Here is a 22136-nt window from a genome sequence, read left to right as displayed (position 1 = left end):
TCTTACAAATCAGTGAGAAATGTCTAATGGAAACTTAGTAGGTAAAAGCCAAAGCAAACACATATTTAAAGGATTGATCTTATCTGGGATACTTTGCCTGGGGAAACCTTGCTCACATAAGTGAACACCCATACGAGTTTTCTTACAGCCATTATCAAAAGGGAACTGCTTTGAGACACCTTTCACACTAATCCACAAGATCTGTTATGCCACAACAGATGAAAACACCCATACAAAACCTTTTGCAATGATTTGATGTTACAGAAAAATTTTATTTTGTTATCATTTGTGCCTCACATCTTTATTTCCCCATTGTAGCTGCACAGGTTCTTCTGCAAAGTCTTATATCCACAGCACAACACCTTTTGTTGATAGGACCGTGACACTCATGGACTTGCTCAGGTTAGTTGCATGAAATCCCTAGTTTCAGTACCAGCTTTGCACCTTAATCTTTCAATGTAGCTTATCTTTCTATCACAAGTCCCCACAAGTTTTCTTAATTCTACACAATTTTACAAGTTAACTTCTTGGTAGGTAACACAGAAGCACAGTTTAACTTTGTGAGCTAGTCTTCAGATAAGATAAATGTCAGATAAGTTGAAAAGCAAAGCACCTTACTTTGTAATTGAGCCTCAACCTTCTTTTCCTCTGGTATCCCTGGGCCGCCTGTCTGAACTACACAAAGCACAACACAGACAAAATGAATGGGGGAAACAGGGTTAAATTTTTAAACATCAAAGAAAAGTACATAAGGAATTAGAGACATGCATCTAACAAGCCTCAGAACACAAAAACATAAATGCAGGTTCTGAAAATACCACCTGTATTTACAGATTGGGCAACATAGTATTCAGCAGGACACAAAATACAGAAAATGTAAATATCTAAGAATCTTCTGTATTTGTACATCTTGATGAGTCATTTCCTGACAATTAACTGCAACATGCCTGGAAGAAATACCAGTATTACCCTTCTCTATCACCTAAAGGAATTGATAATTTTCCCATGGTTCTTTGTGAAGCCTGAGACATGATACAAAATGTGTCATAGAAAAGAGTCTGCTGTGCATTTTTATTTAATTAAATTTATGCTTTTTAAATTATTAATATAAATTATTAAAGCTTAAAATCCATATTTTAGTATGCATTTAGGTCTATTGTGTCACATTTTATTATTATTTGATGAATATAGTTTGCTTTCTCACACAGGATGCCAGTTCAATTCATTTGTTACTGAGGTCAATTATTGTCTTCCCCTTGAATTCAGCAAATGCAATTTATTGGAAGGAGGTACAGCTCAAAAAATGTAGTGGCCTCCTGCCAAGAATTCTATAGAGGTTGGCAGACACTCTATTCCTGTTAGTATCCTTTGACCTCTTGTAAATTTTCTCTGCTTCCACTAGGACTAATAGAAAAAGGCTGTTCAGACAGCTCCATCGAAGGAGAGTTTAGGTATGTGGCAATTTTGTCGGAGAACTGGATCAAAGCCAAGTTTTGTGAATGACCACTCAGTTATCTTGATTGGCTTTCTAATTGTACTGCAGCTACTTACTTGTCAGCTGGCCAAAAACAGGCAGACTCTCCTCTCTGTCGTCATATGAAGCTATTGATACAATATACTCTACATCAGATGTAAGATCTGATATGACAGTTTGGGTAGTGCTAGGTGAAAGAGTAAATTCTTTAGTAGGTCCATCTGCAATAAATATATAAAACACTCAATGCAGCCTTAAAATACAATATTGGTAAGCTGATTGTAAAACAAAATGCAACAGGCAATAACCTATCTCAAACCCAATAATTGTAGAATTATACAATTAGTATTATATAATAATATATAATATATATATTATATATATTATTATATGTAAGTATATAGTATATAATTAGAATTATACACTGTCTGTTTTCATGAAGTATAAATATTGAAACATGAAATTTTAGGCTAATGTGATTTTTTTAATAGTGAAAAAAATGCTAAAGTGTTTGATAAATTCCAGGAAATTTGAAACTTGATATGCACATACAAAATATACTATCATCTAATAAATCATGTCCTGTTCTCATTCAATATCACTTTTACACTGATTATTTCTTAAAGTGAAAGAGAATAATGGCTGTCTTACATAGCACAATACAATTCTTGAACTTTAGGGTGAAAGCACAGAAGAGGAGCAGAGTGATGGTTCTACATCCTTTTTGCTCCCTACAAAGCAAAGGCATCCAAAACTTGCAGTCCCAAAATGATAAACACTAAGGCAAGAATAGCTCGAACTTGGAAGAAAAACTGTTTTTTCTCTATGCCCTTTGCTGCTACCCAGGCTTGATCATTAGCTTACAAAAGATTTTAATGGCTACTCTCATACTTAAGTTAGATATAGGCAAAAATAAACTCAACATTTCAAAACATGTAATCACATTTAAAAAGTTGACAGAACTCACCATTTGTTGGAACCACAGTTATTCTGTAACCCACTATTGCATCTGGTGGCCTTTTCCATGACATTTGAACATTATGTTCATCTATAATTGTAAAATTCAAGTCTGATGGTGGATTAACTGCAAAAGATTTATACCAGGTAGATGTTTAAAATCTTGACCAAGTTTTGGCAAATGAATAAATAAAACAAGGTTGAGCAAAGCTTACTAAAATTGTCTTTGCATAAATTTGTTTCCAACAAATATAAAGATATATTGTTGGAAAAAGAGTAAAATAAAAGCTGACAAAATATGACAAAACATCAAAGAGTATATGCATTACAGAGGACAGCAAAGAACATATGTTTCTTGAGTTGCCAAGACATTCAAGAATGGCCAGCAAAATCAAGCACAATAGAAAACACATTTGGATACATGTACAATGAGTTCACAGATAATCACCACATATGCAAACATTTCACATAACAATTAAAGGAAATTTTTTTTACATGCTGGGTGCAATCCGTACAAGCATGCCAAATCACAACCTGCTTACAATATCATGAGATCATTTAGGATGTGGAGAACACAGTACTCTTCTTAATTAGACATCAAAGAATTGATCAGCTTTTAAAATATAGTCTCTGCATATGATATTTCTTATCAATTTCACTGAATCTAGAAACTTGGCAGAGAAAATTAACTATTTAAAGAATACAGGAAAAGACTGGGCATTTAATGTTCAGTAAAACAATTTCTGTCAGGGTCTAGATAGGAATATACATGCAAAATGTATATCAGCAATAATGATACACTGATGTATCATTATATTCCAAAATATGGAGAACTCCATCCCTTTGTTCCTAGAAGCCACTAAAGTGACATACTTTGCATATAGCAACAAAGGATTTAGGAACTAAGGGAGTAATAAATGGAATTAGTAGTGGTTGCAATTTGCCAAAATATTCAAGCTGATGCTAAGTTCTCAAAAATAAATTCTACCTGTTTACACCAGATTTCTGTACAATTTCAAAGGTGTAAACTATTGTTTTCATGTTCCCTTTGCAGCAGGTGTACCCATACTAATAGTGGCATTTTAACATAAAATGCCAGTATGGTTCCAAACAACACAATGGTTAATTATGAAAAGACAACATCAAAATATATTTAAGGACATTTATTTTACAGAATTTATAGAAAATGGCAAAGAGGGCACCAGTGAACTGAACAAATGACTGCAAATAAAATTTGTAGGAGCTGATGACAGAAGTAATTGAACAGTACAGAAAGAAATAGTTTATATATGCTAATTTGCAGCATCATGCATACATAAATGGAATGTTGATTATTGGTTTTTTAGCTTCCCACAATGGACAAAGCCTCCATGTACAAGGTTCATTACACAAAGACATTTAATAAATATTTTATAATGATATTCTCTTTTTAAAATTGTCATGCTTATTCATGCAGTATTTTACTGACTCACTGTCAGTGCATGGTAGGTGTATTATATATTATTGTTTAAATAGGTCTACAAAGTATGATTAGATCCAGCCATACTTTCCTTAACTACTAGTGAGAGAGTTTTGCAGGCATTTTTAAAAGATAGATCTTCTGTTTCATAGAAGATCTCCATCATATGTCAGATTTCATGTCAGATTTGAATATAATTTTAAAAGCAGATAAAGTAGTAAATGCTAGAATGTTTAATTATGAAAAGGCACTGTCCAATTACAAAAAGTAAAACTGAGCTAAAAATAGATGACATTTTTTTCCTTTTAATTTTCTGTAATTTCCGACCAGAGGATAATATGGCTTTATAATACTGATACAATAGATAACACTAGTACTGAAGTAAATGTTATTTTTCCTGTTGTCCATACACAGGCAGTGAGATTAGACCATTAACCTGCATGCACAGTTTATTCATCATTCAGTTTATGAGCATCACAATGCTAGAGATGGCAGGGTAGTTACTTAGTATCAAAATCATGCAACATGTGTTAATAGTAAAATACATTTAGATGATAAGAATATCATTATAAAATATTGTTTCAGTAGCAATGGCTCAGGACAAATTTAATGCAAAGGCAGAGACAACTGACCTGAGCATGCTTTTAAAAAAATTCAGTACATGGAAAAAGTAGCACCACCAACCTTGCAAGTAAATTGGCATGTTGCAGCAGAGACTTTAGGCTTTAACTGCTGAAGGACAGCAGCAGCCCAGCTTGTTGATATCCAAATGACCGGATTCCAGATAAACTGAAAAAGCTGACTGTGAGGAAAAGTCTTGAGCATTTTAAAGAATGTTTTTCCTTTTTATGAAAATTCAGATGTGGGTCTTGGCAGGTAACAAGAATAGTACATTGACACATGAGTGATGCATCCATTCATCCAGGTGATCATAAACAATGGTATTGCAGGGGAACTTGAAGGTCCCCTTGTCCATCCCACGGTCAAGACAAGATTGGCCACCCTGTGTCATTCCCGACATGTTTGCCTCAGATCATTCTTAAAGACCTCCACTATTGTCAAGACTGACAGCTTCCCACAGAAATTGTTCCAAAACCTCACTGCCTTTATCATCATAGTTATTTCTGACACCTAATCCCCGCCTTCACTGCTGTACTTAAATCCATTCATTCTCAGCCTATGGCTGGCTTATCAAACTCAAGCACGGAATACTTCTCCCATAGAAATCCAAAAAGGAATTTTCCTGAGCGAAAAAAAAAAAAAAGCTCTTTGGACCCAATGTCATCAAAATGTCTTCCAGATGGCCTGTGAGCTTTTGATACTCAAACAGAATCTCCAAAAGATCCATGGACCTTCACAGGGGTCAGATTTCACCCAAGTGAAACCAGCTGTGGGGTGAAGACCAAACCATGGTCATATGACTGAGAGTAGTAAGCTGAAGTACAGAAAAATGTTTAGACGATAAAAACCGTATTGTGATAATAAAACAGGGCAACTGTTACTCCATCTCATTAAAATTCTTCTTCTAGAAGGGAATTCACCAGTGAAAAATAATACATTTGCAATACTGAATCAAACCAGAGTCTAGGAAAGAAATGCCCCTTGTTGTAGTAGGAGTTTGCCCCTTTACAGGGACAAACCTTAAAATTTCACTCAACAAAATCTTATGTGTGAGTGCAGCTTAACTCCAGCAAGCAGTCTTGATGTCAGGCTACTTGCAGCAGTGAAGTTGCACCTATTCTTAGTGTAGTGACACTGCTGATCCTGTGTCCATCAAAATCCATGCCAAACCTCCCAATGACTTGTCAAGGTACAGGATCATGATCATAATATGTCATGGTGTTGTAGTATTGCCTTCATACTGTGATCCAACCGTGAATGCACAGAAATGCATGGCTCCCCTACAGGTTTCCAGAGCAGCAAAAACATATCCTACTGTACAACAATCATGTTTCCACAGCATTAATTTTGACCACTCTTGGAACTGTGTTATGATCATTTCCTTAACTGGATCTTCTATGTTATGCACCACAAAAAAAAAAAAAAAAAAAAAAAAAAAAAAAAAAAAAAAAAAAAAAAAAAAAAATCAGACATAATGTACCTAAAATATTGCCATTGTACTTAAAACATATACCCTTCTTTTGTTACATAAGGGTATAATTTCTGAAAAAGAAAAAAAAAGAGGGCAAAGCATCTTTCGCATGCTATGCAGGTCTTGCATGTCTTATATTAGCTTGTATTACTTCATAGGAAATATTAAAAAATTACAGCTTTTTTCAGATAACACAATGTGACTGCTAGAGGATCCCAGTGAATACCTTAACAAGATAGAAATAAAATGTAACTGCAATGTCAAGTAATTTGTATCTAGAACCAGATTTAGAAGTGATATAAATTGGAAGTAGCTGCCATCCATAATCCCTATGTGAAAAATATTTTGTGATTCCATCACTAGAAAAGACACACTATAATTAGCATGTAAAATAATGTGCCAGCCCATGTTAAAATATCATACAATCTACAGAAGCTGAAGAGTAAGCTCAGCCTAACCATCCCAGTGATAAGGCCTCCTCAGGCTGGAAGGTGCCAGAACTCTTCATTTATTATTTTTTTCAGAAGTGGCATGAATTTGGTACAACTAACTAGATCATTACCCCAGTTAAGCTCCTCTGAAGCCTGCTTTGTCAATGTGACTGGAATGACCTACAGCCTAGAAATGCAGTAAAGGGCAATTTCTAAAAAGAGCAGTTCTCAGACTTGTTAGGTATTCATTGCCAATCACAACACAGAAATTTTGCCATGTGTGTCTTTGCATTTTTTAATTTTATATATGTTTATGAAACTTCTTCAAATTTGAAGATGCAAAGGTCATAAATGTACTTTAAAAAATTTCCTTTAAAACTATATACCTATACAAATAAAGACATACGTATCTCGACCTAACCTATATATACACACACATTGTATATATTAATATTTACCAAATTTTACACCTGTGTGCATATATATGTATATGCATGTGTATATACACTTACACATGCATGCATATTTTGCTTCTAATTAGCAGCAGGAAAAAGTAGAGTCACCCTCACATATACAGAAATTTCAATTTCACATGTCAATTTACATGGCTGTCTGTTTAGGAACTTGGAAATCAGCAGCTTCTTTCTCAAAAGATATTGCCATCAAAAGATAATAAAATAATGGTTCTACCAATGAGTTTCAAAACTTCAAAAGTTTCAGCTATCTCAGATCACCTCTGAATTATTCAGTCAATGAAAATTAATGCACTCAATGCAGATTCATTACAAGCCAAAAATTCTAATCCTTTGTAACTGCTATGCTGCGATTATTTGTCACTTACTACACTGGTGTCCTGGTAACAGATTTTTCACCAGACAAACCTTTTTATGCACAACACAAAGGTTCCACACCTGGATTAGTGATGCCCTCCTTCCCTACCTCCAGCCTAGAAAACAGACTTTTCTAGGTCTGAACCAATTCCTGAAAAACTGAAAAGTCAGAAGCTCAGTTCGGCTACACAAAACCAATGATTTCCTCATTTCTTTCCTGTGCCTTTGAAAATCCCTCTGTATTAAGAAACATGATATGCTACAGAAGCCATGAAAACATCACAGCAGTAACTGGAGGTTATAATTAATAGATTCTTCACATGCCAATGTACTTAACTATGACTAGAATAAGAGCCTTTGGCTCTTTGTGATCACAGATGAAAAAAATACTGTAACAGAAAAAAAATCTGACATGTGGACAGACATGGAATGCACTGGAGTATTGCTGTGCTGGACTAAAAAGGCACAAAACAACTTTACGTATAAACAACTTTATGTTTAAGTATAAAATATAGAATCACACACAGGGAGTTTAATCTGGGAGAGAGATATCAGAAGGATTGCAAAATAAAACAAGAAGAATTTTACTGTAAAAGAAAAGCAAAAATGCTGAGCATGAAAACAGATTTGCTTCCTTGACCACCGCAAACAAACAACTTCCCCAGTGAAAGGGCATGAGTGCATTCAGACTATATGTGGGCTTTCCCCCCTCTACTCCTACAGTGACTGCCCAACTAGAAACTCCTGTTCTGCTGTACCTCTGTAGAAAAGCTCTAAAGCCATTATTGCAGCTCACTGCTCATTGCCAAGAGCAGCAGAGCACAGCTCTCACAAAGGACTTCAGAGCAGCTGTGATGCTGATGAAGAACTAGTTTCCTACTGGAAAGTTCAGGAATCTATGGACAGCAGCATCAGATAAACACCAGATCTCCTCCCAGGGGAGACTGAAAAATGAAAGCTGAAGGAGGGCAGAAAATAAAACTAAGCTTTTTCTTTCCTCTGCTCCCACCCCATCTTTCCACGTCATATCAAGAATCTTCATCACATTAAATGGCTCTCTCTCTTATTCTCCTCTCACCTTTTCATCCTATCAAGTGTCTACCCACACCTTTGGAAAAGAAATTTTAAAATGCATGTCCTGTGAATGGTATGTGGAGAGTCAAAAAGAACCAAGAAAAGAGACACAGGACTGACTGGCAGGGGAGGATAGCTTTGCCACAAAGTGATCTGAAATTTGGAAAAATAAGACCAAGGGACTAATGTTCACAGGAGAAAGTCAGTTCAGCAAACAGGATCTAAGATGCAATTACACCAAAATAAAGTAGATTCATTAGTAAGGAAATAACTTGCTAAAGTAAATAAGATGCAATTTACAAAATTATGCAAACTTGCAGCACAAAATTAAAACAGTGCAAAAGAATGATCAGTATAGTGCAAACAAAAGTCCACTGTAAAAATCTCTACAAAAGTAATTCCCACCACAGCAAGTTCTAAGGCAGTCCTAGTTTTGAACTTTCATTTTCAGCACCACTATTTCTCCCTGTGTTTTCAGCACCACAATTTTTCACCCCACACTTCCCTGCTCTTACTTCAAAACTCTGGAGCTAGGAGAATTTTCTCATAGAAACAAGATCACTGCAAATTAGGTATTTTATTTATCAAACATTTCTGAGTGCAAAGTAATGTAAGTTTCTGTCCAAGAGTCCTCTACAACTCTCAAGATCAGGTTTTATCCACTCTTTTGCTTGGCAATAGTGCATCCTCCAACATCTAATCAAGGTCATCCAGCTATGTGTCAAGATTTGCTGTTATAACTCTGCTGCTCCAAATACATTTTTGTAGCTTGCTTTAACAGTACTGAAGCTATGGCTAGTTTAGTCTACACTATAGCTAAATAAAACACCTTCGCTTACGTTCCGAAATAACATACTCCACACATGCAAATCGTAGTGCAGGACAACAGCAATATTAGTCCAGCTCTAAGTGAGATCCCTTCTAAGATGGGGAAGAATGCACAAACACCTCCACTCCCTTCCTCCATCAAAAATGTACACTTTCTCTGCTTTCTCTGGCACAGCAGTCCTGCGTTTCAAATGCAGCTCTGAAATGACTTCAAATGACCTTTTTCGGTTCCTTTGCCAACAGCAACACAGCACGAGAGGAAGGCAGTGGACTGATTCTCTCCTAGGGTGACCAGATGTTGCACTACTGGCAAAAATGCAATCTTTTTCCAGAAAGCCAGTGTATTTTACATCTGCAAGCCCCAGGCGAGCCCTGTTACTACTGCCTGGGGGCCAAACACCGCAGAGGCATCTCTGACACCCCATGCTTTTAGAATAGATCAGCCAAGGTGACCAGGTCCAGACAAGGGAGCTTGTGGCAGGCCATGATCAGGGAATTTGTTTCAGTTCAAGACAGAAAGAGAAGGAATGCAAAAAAAAAAAAAAAAAAAAAAAAAAAAAAAAAAAGAATAATCAGTTGTAATCAGTTGCTGGCTTCTGGTTTTTTCCAGTAAATCCAGAAGAGTTCACACCTATGATGGAGTCAGGTCCCAGAGGTCAGATCAAGTCATTTCAGTGCAGGATGTTCAGCCTTTATATTTCCCCTGGAAGCCACATCTGGCAGAAATTCCATGACTATGACCAAAGAGCCAAGCAGCTCACACTGAGGGCGCAGGACACTGTTGCTGTTAATCCATTGGGGAGCAAAGGCCAGGCCAGGCCATGTTGAGCCACACTGCGCCAAGTGTGGCAGGGAAGATGAGTCTCCCCAGGTCTTCAGCAGGAGGCAAGATGCTGCCAGGGCTCCCAGGGGCCTCAGCCTCCAAAGAGACTGCGCTGAGGGCTGAGGAGGAGAAGGAAAAGGAAAGCCTTTTTGGAGATGACGGTACCACCTGCATGCCAGAGCCTTGGAGCCCAGGCTGCCACAGCAAGGCCTGGCCCAGCCTTCCCTTCAGCGGTGCCCATGACACATGTCACAGTGCTAGCAGCACCTCCCAGGCGTGTTCCCCGGGTCAGACCCAGCACAGAAGCTGAGGTGTCCCTGAGGGAGGGTCCGGCCTCCCCGAGGCTCAGCCGGGGGTCGCCCCGCCGAGCAGGGGAGGCCGATGCACCGGCAGGCAGGCCGGTGGGGCGGGGGCGAGGCGGCCGGCCGGACACAACACACAGGCGCAGAGAGCCAGACTCTGTTGGAGCATTTTATTTCAAAGTTGCAGGTTGTTGAGTAGTAGGTTTTCCGTGTCCTCTCTCAACATTACTAAAAGAAGCCAGAGACCAGCCCTTCTTGGTCCATCCTGGGGGCAGAGCCATGTCCCCGGCCACGCCGGGCTGCCCGCCAGCGGCAAAGGGCTCCTCGGGCCCTGCGCCCGGGTGGCCACAGCGGCTGGCCCAGGTCCTGCCTGTGGGGTGGTGCGGACAGCACACCAGAGGGACAGAGAGAGGGAGCTACGCTCCGGCCCACTAGCCGGGAGAAACAGAACACAGAAGGAGCGGGGCAAGGAAGGAGAGGTGTTTCTCTGAAGGAGAGAAAGAAAGAAGGTGAAGTATTCACACTCAAAAACAGAGAGGGAGAGAGCCAGTAGCTCAAGGCTGACTGTGAGGTTTGCTGGTCAGTGGGGCACCAGGGCAAGAGGGCAGGGAGGAGAAGGTTACCTTCAGCCTCGATGGAGGAGAGGAGGGTGGCTGCACACAGAGCAGCGACTGCCAAGCACAGCGCTGTCTTCATTTCTGCCCTTTCAGATCACAACAACATGAATGAATCTGCAATGATGGGGAAGGGAGGAAGGGGGAGAAACGAGAAGGAAATGATACATGTGGATTAAAGGATTGCGTGGGTGTATTCATGAAACATAAAAAAGACAAATCGTGGATTTCACTTTGTTCCCTTATCCCCAGCCCCCACCCACGGGACCAGGTTGAAACCTCTAGACTTGAAAGCTGTCCAAGACGACGAAAGATCTGTGTGACTAACTGGGGAGTCTCGTCTCGCTATAATATGCCTTTTGTTGCTGAACCCTTTCCAATCACAGTAAGCACACGAAGCTTTAACCCAGTTAGGGTTAATTTGATCAGGGAAGCGCAGTGAAGATCTGTGCCTCCGCACAGGCAGCAGCCAGAAGGGAGCTCCATGACTTCATCGCTGAATGTGATGATAGCTAATTCAGAGGTCATTCCTGCTTTGGATCAACTAAATGTCTCTTTCAGCTGGGGATTTTAATCGGCTCCTTTTTCATAACTGTTGAACCACTTAGTTAGCTTTGTTTTACTGGTCTCAAGGCAGTTTGGAAACTGTAATAAAACTTTTTTGAGGGGTTCTGCCTACAATTGCGCTATTCTTCATTTCTTGAAAGTCTGAAATAGGTTATACAGAAGTGTGTGTAACACACATCTGAAATTTGACACGTCTGTCTAGCCATGATGTTTCAACATCTGATAATTCATTTACATGTCCTGAGAGAAAATATATTTAAAATACACTATATAAAGCTGACAGGCATAAGAGTCTCACACCAACTGCCAGTTGTCCAGCACAAGAAGTGGGATTAGGCCAAGTTAGTGGCTCCTAATTGCAAACAGCTATACCTTCATAACTATATGCTCTAATTCATGTAAAATTACTGCCAATTACTCTAGCAAAACTTTCCAAATTATTTCCTTGTCTAAGTAAAGTCTAATATGAACCTATACATGCATGTAACTGTTTCTATAGTTTCAGATTTTCTATCTCAAGAAGTAGGAGAGTGGCAATTTGTATTAATAAAGTCATACATGCATCATATATCATAATTAGGCTGGGGTAAAGAGAATTCCAAAAGCAATTAGGCAACAAATTTAATCAGGAATGTTCCAAGAGCAAAACAAAAGAAGAAAACATAAATCATTAGTCCACAGAAACAACTGAAAGGGAAAACAATATTCTTCTACCATCTAAAGAACTACCAGCAAGGCACATTTGGTGGGAAGACGCTATGGAGATCCAGGAACTTCCCAGTTACTGATCTGAGCTTAATAGGCTTCATTTGAGCAGCTGTATATACTTGCCTTAGCCAAACGCCTTGACTGCACACGAAAATACCAAAATCCCAACAAAAATCTAAGTAAAGGTTTCAGTCTAATGGCAGTTCCAGTGGCTAAACAGAAGAGCAAGAGCAATATTGACCATAATGACACTAACACAAGAAAGGCCAAGGTTAGTATTAAAATGCTCTGAAAGCTCCAAAATCGTATCACTGCTCTGCGTGGGAAATGGCTGCCCCTGGGCAGATCTACAGCATCCTGCAGTGAGTTGAAAGATCGCCTAAATTCAACGCTAAAGAACATTTTGTCCTGATAAGCTCATGCGAGCTTTGACTGCCATCTTTTGATCGTTTTGAAAAGCAACAGAAATTAATCATCTCACAAAGGCATCTAGGAATTCTCCACTGCTGCAGGTCTTCCATTCCTGATACACGTTTTTATTTCATGAAATACACCACCTCAGCCAAAGCATTAATTTGCTAACCTAAAAACACTGTTTCCTTCTCACAAATTTAGGTGTGTGAAAGAAACCCTGGAGGTGACAGAGGACACCTCCTGGCTCAGCAGGGACACAGCAGACTTTGTGTCAGAACTAAAGGTTTTCTCATTGATCTTTAGAGACCACTTAGAAAAAGTCAAACCCGGGCTTTCACACTGCCAATCCTATCTCAGGCTAATTCAACCTACAAAAGCTTAGCCAAAGCATTTCTAAACCACACAATGCATGACATTTAACACTTTCAAGAAGAAAAAAACCTAACGCAAACAGAAAAAGAAAAAAAAAAGCGCAGGAAAAGCCTATCAAAGATATAAAAAACTGGAAGCAGGACAAAGCATCACCGGCAGCTGCACACACAAGGGAGGGAAGCGAGAGCTCCTGCCAAAGCCGCAGCGGTAGCATGCCTGCAGGCGCCCTGGGCGCTGACAGCAGGCTCCGCCTGGAGCCTCCGGCCACCCTGAGCCTCCGTCTCCGGGACACCACCGCCCCTGCCCGCCTTTCTGCCCAGGCACCCGTCCGCGGGCAGCGCTGGGGGCCGGCATCCCGCCGGGCTTCCCCGTGCCTTTCCCGGGCTGGCAGCCAGCAGCCCCGGGGCGCCCTGCCCTGAGCCTCTCGGCCCGCCCGGCCGCAGCTGCAGCCGGCTCCGGCATGCCCAATGCGCACACGCTCCGTCCTCATCCCGCGGCAGCTCCAGGGGCTGCGTGCGCGGTGCGTGCGGACAGAGCGGGACGCGGGGCTCGGCGGGCAGGGACCCCGCTCCTGCGCGGGCACACGCACACACACAGACCTTCCGGGGTGGCCGCAGGGCGCCGGGGTCCGTGACGGGACAGCTCCTCCGGCGATGGCTCCGGTGGTGCCCGCAGCGGCGGGAGCCGCAGCCGTCGGACCTGGATAAAGGGAGGAGGATTAAGGATGAAGCTCCGGGGGCACCTTGTGGAGGGAGCAGCAAGTAGCAGCAGCGGCGACTGAGGAGCAGCAGCAGCGGCAACAGTGAGCGCAGAGGAGGCGTCTCGATTACTGTAGCTCCCGATGCGAGGGGTCTGTCTGGGAAGACTTGCCTTCTCCAAGTGGGAAGAGCCTCTTCTCAATCTGCTACTTAATAGAGGGCTGTTCCCAACTCTCAGTTTACCCTCGTAAGCGGTTACGAAACTTCAGGGAAGGTGGACTGCTGCCACCGGGTGATATATGCGCTGCTGTGCTCCAGCAAGGAAGGGGATCCACTTCTGGAAACTGGCGCATACCTCCGCGCATTCCTGCGGCATGAGACGGGAGCCGCGGCGGCAGCGCGCCCGGAGGCAGGGGCCCGGCCCGCCGCCCCCTCCCTCCCTCCCCTAGGCTTCCCAAACGGGGAGGACGCGGGAGGGCAGTGGAAAAATTGAGTCTCCGGGCAGGCTTCGACGGACGGCGGCGCGGAGGGTGTCCCCGGGCGGGGGGTTCCACGCAGCCCCCGCCGCCCCCGCGGAGGATCCGAGGCTGGGCTGATCCCTGACACAATCTTCTTGCAAGGGAGTGCAGGCACTCCCAGGAGCCTTGAGGGGAAAGGTGATAATAATCATGGTGTCACGCTTCAGGTGTGTCTAGCCTCAACCGTATGCAGCCATACATACATTAAACCTGCATTAAATACACACTCCCCCCCGATAGCCCTCGCCTGCGGCGGGGTGGGTGCGCTTCCCCGGGTTGAGGGACGGGGCGCACGGCCGCACCGACCGTCCCTCGGACCCCGCGGAAAATCCGCGCCCGTAGCCCACGTCTGAAATTCCGTGCCTTCAGGAACATCATCTTCCAAAATAGGTGGTCCGCTGGGGGACCGGCTCCGCGAGGATCTCCCATCACTCGTTCTCGGGAGTCTCCCCGGGCCCCCCGACGTGTTCCAGCCTCTGCAGCACGCCGTGCCCAGAGAGTGACACGGCAAAATAGCCTGGCCCTTCTCTGCCCGAGGGCCCAGACAGAGCATCCCGGGGGGCTCCGCGCCAGCAGCGGGGCTGCTCCCACACCCGTGGGGAACGGCATCCCCGGTAACGCTCGCGGTCCTCCGGGACCCCTTCGGGCTAAAATATGGGATGTCACCGTCCCCTCGGAGCGGGTGCGCAAACTCGGGACGCGGAACAGAGATGAGCGAGGAGCAGGGGTGATCAGGGAGGGGGGAAAGCTGGGGATCCTCCCGCCGCAGCCCCGCTCGTCCCGCAGCCCCAGCGCCGCGGCCCCGCCGCACCGCCGCCATCCGTGGTGCCGGAGCGCCCCCCGGTGGCGGCGCCCAGCAGCAGCGGCGACCGACAGACCGACCGTCCGTCTGTCCGCCTGCCGAGGCTGCCGCTGGGCCCCGGGGCCACCGCTGTGGGGACCGGATGGAAAACAGGGCCGGGAAGGGCGGAGAGAGGGAGAGATGGGGCCATGCCTCAGCGCAGAGCTTGGGAGCCCCACTCGGAGCGGCCGGGCGCGTTCCGGGGTCGCACTGGGTCCCTTTCGGCTCCGTGCACGACGTGACTGCGGAGTCATCGCGGGGGCTCCCGCCGGCGTGGAAGGGACCGAAAGCGGAGGTTAATATTTTATCAGAGGTCCGCTCCTGGGCACTTTTCCGCACGACTGGGACATCAAGGACCTGTCGGCAGGAGGACCTGTGTCTCCTGAGCTTCATTTCTGCAACAGACCTGTCATCTACACCAGAAGCGAAATGCTGAAAAGAAAGTGATAACCAGAAGACATGCGCTGACATTTCCAGACACTTTGGAAGCGAGTCAGCTGTCTTTGGGACACGGCACAGTTTCAGCTGTCTGGTATTGATAGAATGCACTTTCCAAAAGCAACGTCTCCTGCGCTGATAAAACTCTTGACCTATTAAACCCCCTTGCCCAGCTGTTGAGTTGGATTTTCTCGTTTGGCATCATTTTGGCATGGGGAACTGTATTTCTTCCTATCCAGGTCTGATATGGAAAAGCAATATTTCTAAGTAATAATACATTTTAAAATTTTTAGTTCCCTGAATGAACACACCAAGAACATGAGTATAAATGTGGTGTAGAAAATAGTTTCTTAAGAATGGACATCAGGGATTACAAAGAAATATCCTTCCACAGGAAGTGAATTAATGCAAATTAGGTATTTTTATCACTTGTGCACTACAACGATATTTTTTTACAATATACGGTGGATTTTTTCATCATAGGATAACCAAGATATTATGTTAATAGTGAAGAGCAATTAATACAAAAAATGAAGCTGGAAGAAAATATGCATTGTTCTATGTAAAAGTTAAATCATCCAGAAATATTGTTTAAATAATTTGTTGTATTGCTAGAAGTGGATTTACATTAGTGGAGGCTTTGAAAGCAAGGGGTCTCCTAGCTCTGCAAGGATCTCATACACTCCCCCTCACAGACCTAGATGCTGCTGAGGGGAGTATCTCCCCTTCCTCTCAGCTGACCAGAGTTGCCTAATTTCTTCATAGAAAATAAGATTCAGAGCTGTCAAGAGCAAACAATTAATTGACTCCAAGGGCAGCAGGATTTTGTTCTTATCTATAACTCCTTATTCTAACTCTTCTAACCATGATTCTCCTAAGATCATTTATGTGCAAAATACACCATCAAATTGCATTTAGAGTGTGTCCTTCCATACATCACAGTAATTAAATGGGTTGTTTTCAATCAGCACTGTTGCTATGTACATTCATAGTCTGAGTACATAGTATGTGATGCAGAAGGCATTTCTGAAATGCATAAACATTTACTAACATTCTCCTGTCTGCTTGTTTCTTAGGCAAGTGTTAAACACATTAAGACCACTGCACTCCAACTCCACAATTTTCTTTGCTATCTAATCTGAGCACACTGAAACAGTGGCAGATTTAAATACAAAAAATCAACATTTAAATTCATATTTATACTTTTAATAATATTTTCCATTTCTGGTGTAGGTGTGTAATAGTAATGTTGCAGGTAACCAGGACTTTCTTAGAAATTTTGAAATGATTTTGGATCTAGAGTAATTCAGGAAACTTTGTCTTTCTGACACCTCTTTTTTTTTTTTTTTTTTTTTCTCTCAAACTGCATTGCCAGGGCAAAATAAAACAGTATATTCTGCATTTCAGCATTGTAAGCCTTAAATATCATTTCCATGTGGCTATCACACTAGATTTGGCCTCTGTATTGTCTTGACAGTTAGTTGCATCTGCTTTACATATGAACATGGTAAATGTGTTCTTCATATGTATATATGCATTTGAGTGTATGTCTTGCACAGAGGAAGAATTTAAAGAAAGTGTCAGCTCTTTGAACATCAAAGAATATATAGATTAAGCATTAAGTATAGTTGTACAAGCAAAATTGTGCTGCTGCCAGTGACTTGCAGCCAGTACAGTACATCTGCCCAGGAAGAACTTTGCTGGTCAGGCTGTCACTGCATCCATCACTACAGTGCATCTAAATTAAACACTGTCTTAGTACAGTCATTTAAGAGGCCCATTTATTCCTGACTGCACAATGGACAGCCTTTCCAGTATATTTTCTCTTCTCTATTAAATCAGTCATAAGACTAATATTGCACAGGATTATATTTGCACTCATAAAATGCAGAAGGACAAAACACATTTAATAGTTTTCACAAGGCTCTTCCTTATATGAGTGAGTTCTAGTCAATGGCAGGAGAAAAACTCAGTCTGGTGTTTGTTTATTTGGATAAGTTCATTTCAGAGCTGGAATTCAGAGAGCAGAACTAGTCTGACCTCTCATAATGAGGATTGGCTTCTTATATTAGCAGTGTTCAGAGAGGATTTGTTCTATCTGAAATCTGCTCATTCAGTGGAACAACTACAGAAGCAGCATCCCTGGAAAGTGTGACAGCCATGAAATAATTATCTGCCTTACCAGGTATGTTTTCCTTAGCAACTATTTATTTCTCTAATTTGTGTAACTGTTTTTTCCCATCATGTAATGTTGTGAAAGTTAATTATTGTGGCTCCAGATAAGTAGAACTGGAAAAGCAAATAAATCTTTCAAAAGCAGAGTTATAAATAGAAAGAAGCTGGTATTTAGTGGAGTTTGTGAGTCTGAGAAAGTGCAGTTAATTTGTAGGCAGTCATTTTTAAAAAAAAATAGATCTTTAATACTTAAATTGGAAAAAATAGATGCAACGATCTTATAGTCCCTTATATATTCATAAACACACTTAATATTGTAACATTTCTAAATAAAGTTGCTTTCTTTGAAAGAAGCTGGTTCATTATTTCATGACAGAGTCCTAATCTATTCAGGAAGCATTCCTCTATGAAACCAGTACAAATCTTGCTTGATTAAAGAGGACAAGCAAATAAATTGAGTATGGTGACTCTGTATATTTTTCAGGTATCACTGTATGTTTTAATGTAATTGTTCCTGTCACAGCTATGGACTGGCCACAAAGAATTGTGAATGTAGATCTAAGCATTCATCTTCATGTAGCTGAGGGTTTCTTGGTGAAACAATGATGATTGATGATCACTGAGAAAACCTATAATTTTGAAAAATTAAAATATTTTTAGAAATCACTAACCACTAGCTGCTACTTGCAGAACATTGTAGTACAGTGCTCACTGAGTACCTAATTGAATTCAACATCTGCTGAAGGGTTAATAGCCATGGGTTTCCCTATATTTGGTAGAATTTCAACTATTGCAAAGTAATTTCTTCCTATGAAGAAGGTCTCGATATTAATCGGCAACAAATGCTGAAATGGCACAGTGCCAAGCTCTGAATCTATTGGGACAGCAGGGTCTGTGGCAGGTAGTCTTACAGAAAAGATAAGCTTGTGTCTGAATGTAAAGTATTCAAAGCTGCTGAAAGTTCAGGTTGCATTAGCTAATGAGCGACCTGATCCTTTTGTTGCAGACAGTGGAATAATTAATGATGGGAGGGAATTTTAAGACTCAATACCTTGTCATCAGGCTGACTGCTGATGCTGGCCTTCTCTCCCCCACAGACACAAATGGCAATGAGGATGTGGTGATTCCTCTGACTGAAGAGCAGGTTGGAGGAAAGCTGTCAAGGGGGAGTAATCAGCTGCTGCTGCACTCTATCCCAATACGTATCTTTCCAAAAAGGTTTAGAGGATGTAAAGGTCAACCCCAAATCCTCAGTTCAGCAGGACAAACATTCAAAACTTTAAGCATTCTGACAAGTGAATCTGGTGTGAATGCACAGAACCATAGTAAATGAGGCTGGAAAAGATCCCTAGAAGCCATTTAGTTCATGATCTGTTATTTCAAGTACCCCAGGACTTCAAAGAGAAATTCTCCATACCATACTTAGTACTAACAGCATATTTTGGGGAGCTGTTTTGTACCAGCTGACAATAGATAATAACTTGTTTTAGGTGAGTTGCAAGTTGTCCAGAATTACGACTATGAGCACAGCCATCAGAAAGAAAAATACAACTATACCAGAGAAGCCAGTATCTTTGGATCAGAGAATCATAAAATGGTATGGGTTGGAAAGGACCATAAGTACCATCAAGTTCCAATCCACAAAAATAGCCTTGGTTTATTGTGAAAAATTGCTTGCTTGCAATTGCTTGCTGGCCTGTCTGCAAACTCTCAGGGAGCAAGGAAGCCAGACTGGGAAAATCCTTCTTGTATGTGACTGTCAGAGGTACAGATCCCACCAGTCTTGCTAAAACCCCTTTTGCTGTTACAGTATGTCTGCATATGATAGTCATGTAATTTTTTTTATCATTTCTAAACTTTGTGGGAGGTGGACTCCATGGTCACCCCCATCTCTGCTTCCCACTCCCCCCAGCTTCTCAGTCTGAGTGCCTTCATATTCAAACTGGCAGACTGTGGCATCAATCACAGTTTTTTCCTCTGCAAAAGAAAGAGCACCAGAGGCAAAACTTGGGCTAGGACACATCTAGGGAATGCACCAGGCCCAAGGAGCTGGATAGCCTCAATTATACATACTTTCCTGGGACATACCATCTGGGGATCTCATCTGAATGTCACCTATCACAGATATTGATGGACACTTGGACACTTTGAGAGTTTGTGGAAAAAAGAGTCAGGCAAGAGTTTAGCTCAAAGGCATTGAAAACACAGCCTAGGTATCACCTGTCACAACATTTATGAACTCCACATGAGCCAGCTTTGAAAAAGAAACCTGTTTCTTTTGCAATTCTTAACTGGCAAGGGACTAAGGAGGAAAATACATGGACCAAAACAATGCAGAACTAAATCAGTATTTCTTAATGCAGCCTTGGGGCTGCTGCTTCCCAATATGTTGAATATGGACAGTTCCAAATACCAGAACGCAAGATTTATTTGGATTATAAATAGATGCTGCCATGTGCTTCAGTATCAGAAGCACTCTATTGTGTAAACAGAAAACTATTGGCTTTTGTTTCTACTTTTAAAGGTTACTTGAAAGCTTCCATGTACTCTTTGCTGACAGCCTTTTTCACCTGTTGGGAGTTGAGTCTCTCACTTGGGTATCAACACCTCTACAGCCTGCTGAGAGGCTTCACTTGAGGCTGTTAAAATGTCTCCTCTCATATGCCCTTTCCTCCGATCTCTTGGATGCTCTCCAGCTGGCCTCGCTACTCTGTTAGCTTTTAGTCAGCCCAGTTCAGTGCACATGTCTTGCGTTTGGCATTGTTTTGATTTCTGCATGTATTTTTTATCCAGAGAAATGTGTTTGCTACTAGCTCCAATGTCTCTTATTTGTTTAACAAAACTAATAAATAAATAAATAAATAAATAAATAAATAAATTTAATCTGCTTAGGACTTTTAAACAAATAGGCCTTTGGCAAATCTGACTTGTTGCTCCTTTACCCTCTGCCCAGTGCCCTTTGAAATGTATTTAGGGGATTTCCTGTTTAAGGCATATCATAATATAGGGCTTTACCACATCATTATCTTCTTCCCCAGCTAAGAACAGCTGCTGCAAGATGAGATCCCTTTATGCCAGGAGTAGGTAGCTGTTGGGACTTTATTTTCTAATAAAAACTCTGGAGTCTGCTTCTCTAACTTCCACAGTGGCTGAGGAGGCAAGCAGAGGACGTGTACTCCTTGACATTGGCCCCACCATTGCAGCTTTGCCCTTTGGGAACATTGGCTGTGCCCACTGCTCTGTCCTGCATGGCCACCTCAGGTGGCACTTGGCTCTGGGTTATGGTACATTATGTGCCTGCATGTGAGCCCAGCTTCTAAACTTCTGCAGTGGCTGATGAAGCCCAGAGTTACTGAACTCAGCAGTGCCTGAGCAGCTTGGCCACTCATCATCCATGGGGCTTGGATCAGCTGCTATCACAGTGGGCTCTGGAGCCATCTGAGGGTTCTGCAGCATCAGAGATCTCCTGTGGAGCTGCCAGCTACAGACAAGGACCCACATATGCTGACACATCTCAAACTGTTCTGGACCACCCAGGGGGCAGGGGCAAGCTCCCAGGGATGTTTTGAGTGTTACAGGCCTCCTGATAGTTCCCCTTTGCTGTAATGCAAGAGTATGAGTCTCCTGCAGGTCCTCTGTTGTATTTGCCAGCCGCAAGCAAATGCCTCAGGTATAACCTGAAATGGTGTTGGGCACCCTTGCTGAGGCATTGGATCAAGCACTTTTACTTTCTATCTCTGGTGCTTTAGCCAGTGAAGTCTTCTGCTGATACAAAGCTTTGTAGTCTACTCATGCAAATATCTATTTACCAGGAACCAGAATAAGATCAGTAAATGGGCCTGGAGCTGATCAAAACATGTGATTTTCAGGTCCTATTCATCCATTTTTCTGCTTTTGGATCTCAGGCCTGGCCAGAGAGGTACCGATTGAGACAGAGATTCCTGCCTAACTCTGTAAAATGCCATAGTGTTGAGGTCTATCCTGCACCACAACTGTTTTGTGACTTTCTTCCAGAAACTGCATTTACACCCCACAGTTAATTAGGATGGGAAACCAAAAGTTGTGGTTCTCCTCTTCTTTCCCCAGAAATCTGCTCATACATGTGAGCACTATTTCCAGAAATAATAACATCTTTCCTTGTTGTTGTAAGACATTTTTCTATTTCATTATTTTAATAGAAGAGAATTTCTTGGTATTGCTTTTCTGAAAAATCAGGCTATTTATGTAAATGTCAGAGTATGGCTTTAGCAGTCTAAGTTTAACTTTTTTCTGAAAATCTCAGCCAAAGGGAGGTGGGCTAACACCCCATGCACTGCACTCCAGCTCTGTGGCACAGTGATCCCTGTGCAATGGTCCACACGGAGCACTTATTAGCACACTACACTATATTTAGCAAAATGTGCCCACTGCTCCTAAGAGATGACTGAACAAACCTTGATAACACAGTTGGCCTGACTCCTGTGGGACTTGTAACTGCCCACTGAGCAATAGAGATCATTATAATGTTTTAATTATATAATT

At 42.1% G+C, this 22136-nt stretch overlaps 1 protein-coding gene across 3 annotated transcripts in view; it reads right to left on the bottom strand.

Annotated features, from left to right (window-relative positions):
* The window catches only part of COL12A1 (collagen type XII alpha 1 chain), a 99975-nt gene extending 86120 nt beyond the window's left edge, over positions 1 to 13855 (bottom strand). For 2 of the 3 annotated variants that reach the window (XM_054280622.1, XM_054280624.1), the window contains exons 1-4: positions 4575 to 5117; positions 2442 to 2558; positions 1552 to 1695; positions 619 to 675 (exon numbers count right to left, since the gene is read on the bottom strand). In XM_054280622.1, the coding sequence (XP_054136597.1) occupies positions 619 to 675; positions 1552 to 1695; positions 2442 to 2558; positions 4575 to 4593 (337 nt within the window). In that variant the 5' untranslated portion in view covers positions 4594 to 5117. Of the gene's footprint in view, positions 1 to 618; positions 676 to 1551; positions 1696 to 2441; positions 2559 to 4574; positions 5118 to 10893; positions 11002 to 13544 lie in introns of those variants that run through there. The other variant, XM_054280625.1, reaches the window with a different exon arrangement.
* Between the last annotated feature and the right edge of the window lie 8281 nt (positions 13856 to 22136).

This window comes from Melozone crissalis, unplaced genomic scaffold, assembly GCF_028551555.1.
Source record: "Melozone crissalis strain CALT ecotype California unplaced genomic scaffold, PUWL_Pcris_2 ptg000027l_1, whole genome shotgun sequence".
In the NCBI taxonomy this organism is placed as follows: domain Eukaryota; kingdom Metazoa; phylum Chordata; class Aves; order Passeriformes; family Passerellidae; genus Melozone; species Melozone crissalis.
The sequence above is the reverse complement of the archived record's forward strand: the minus strand, read 5'-3'. Positions and strand labels throughout refer to the sequence as shown.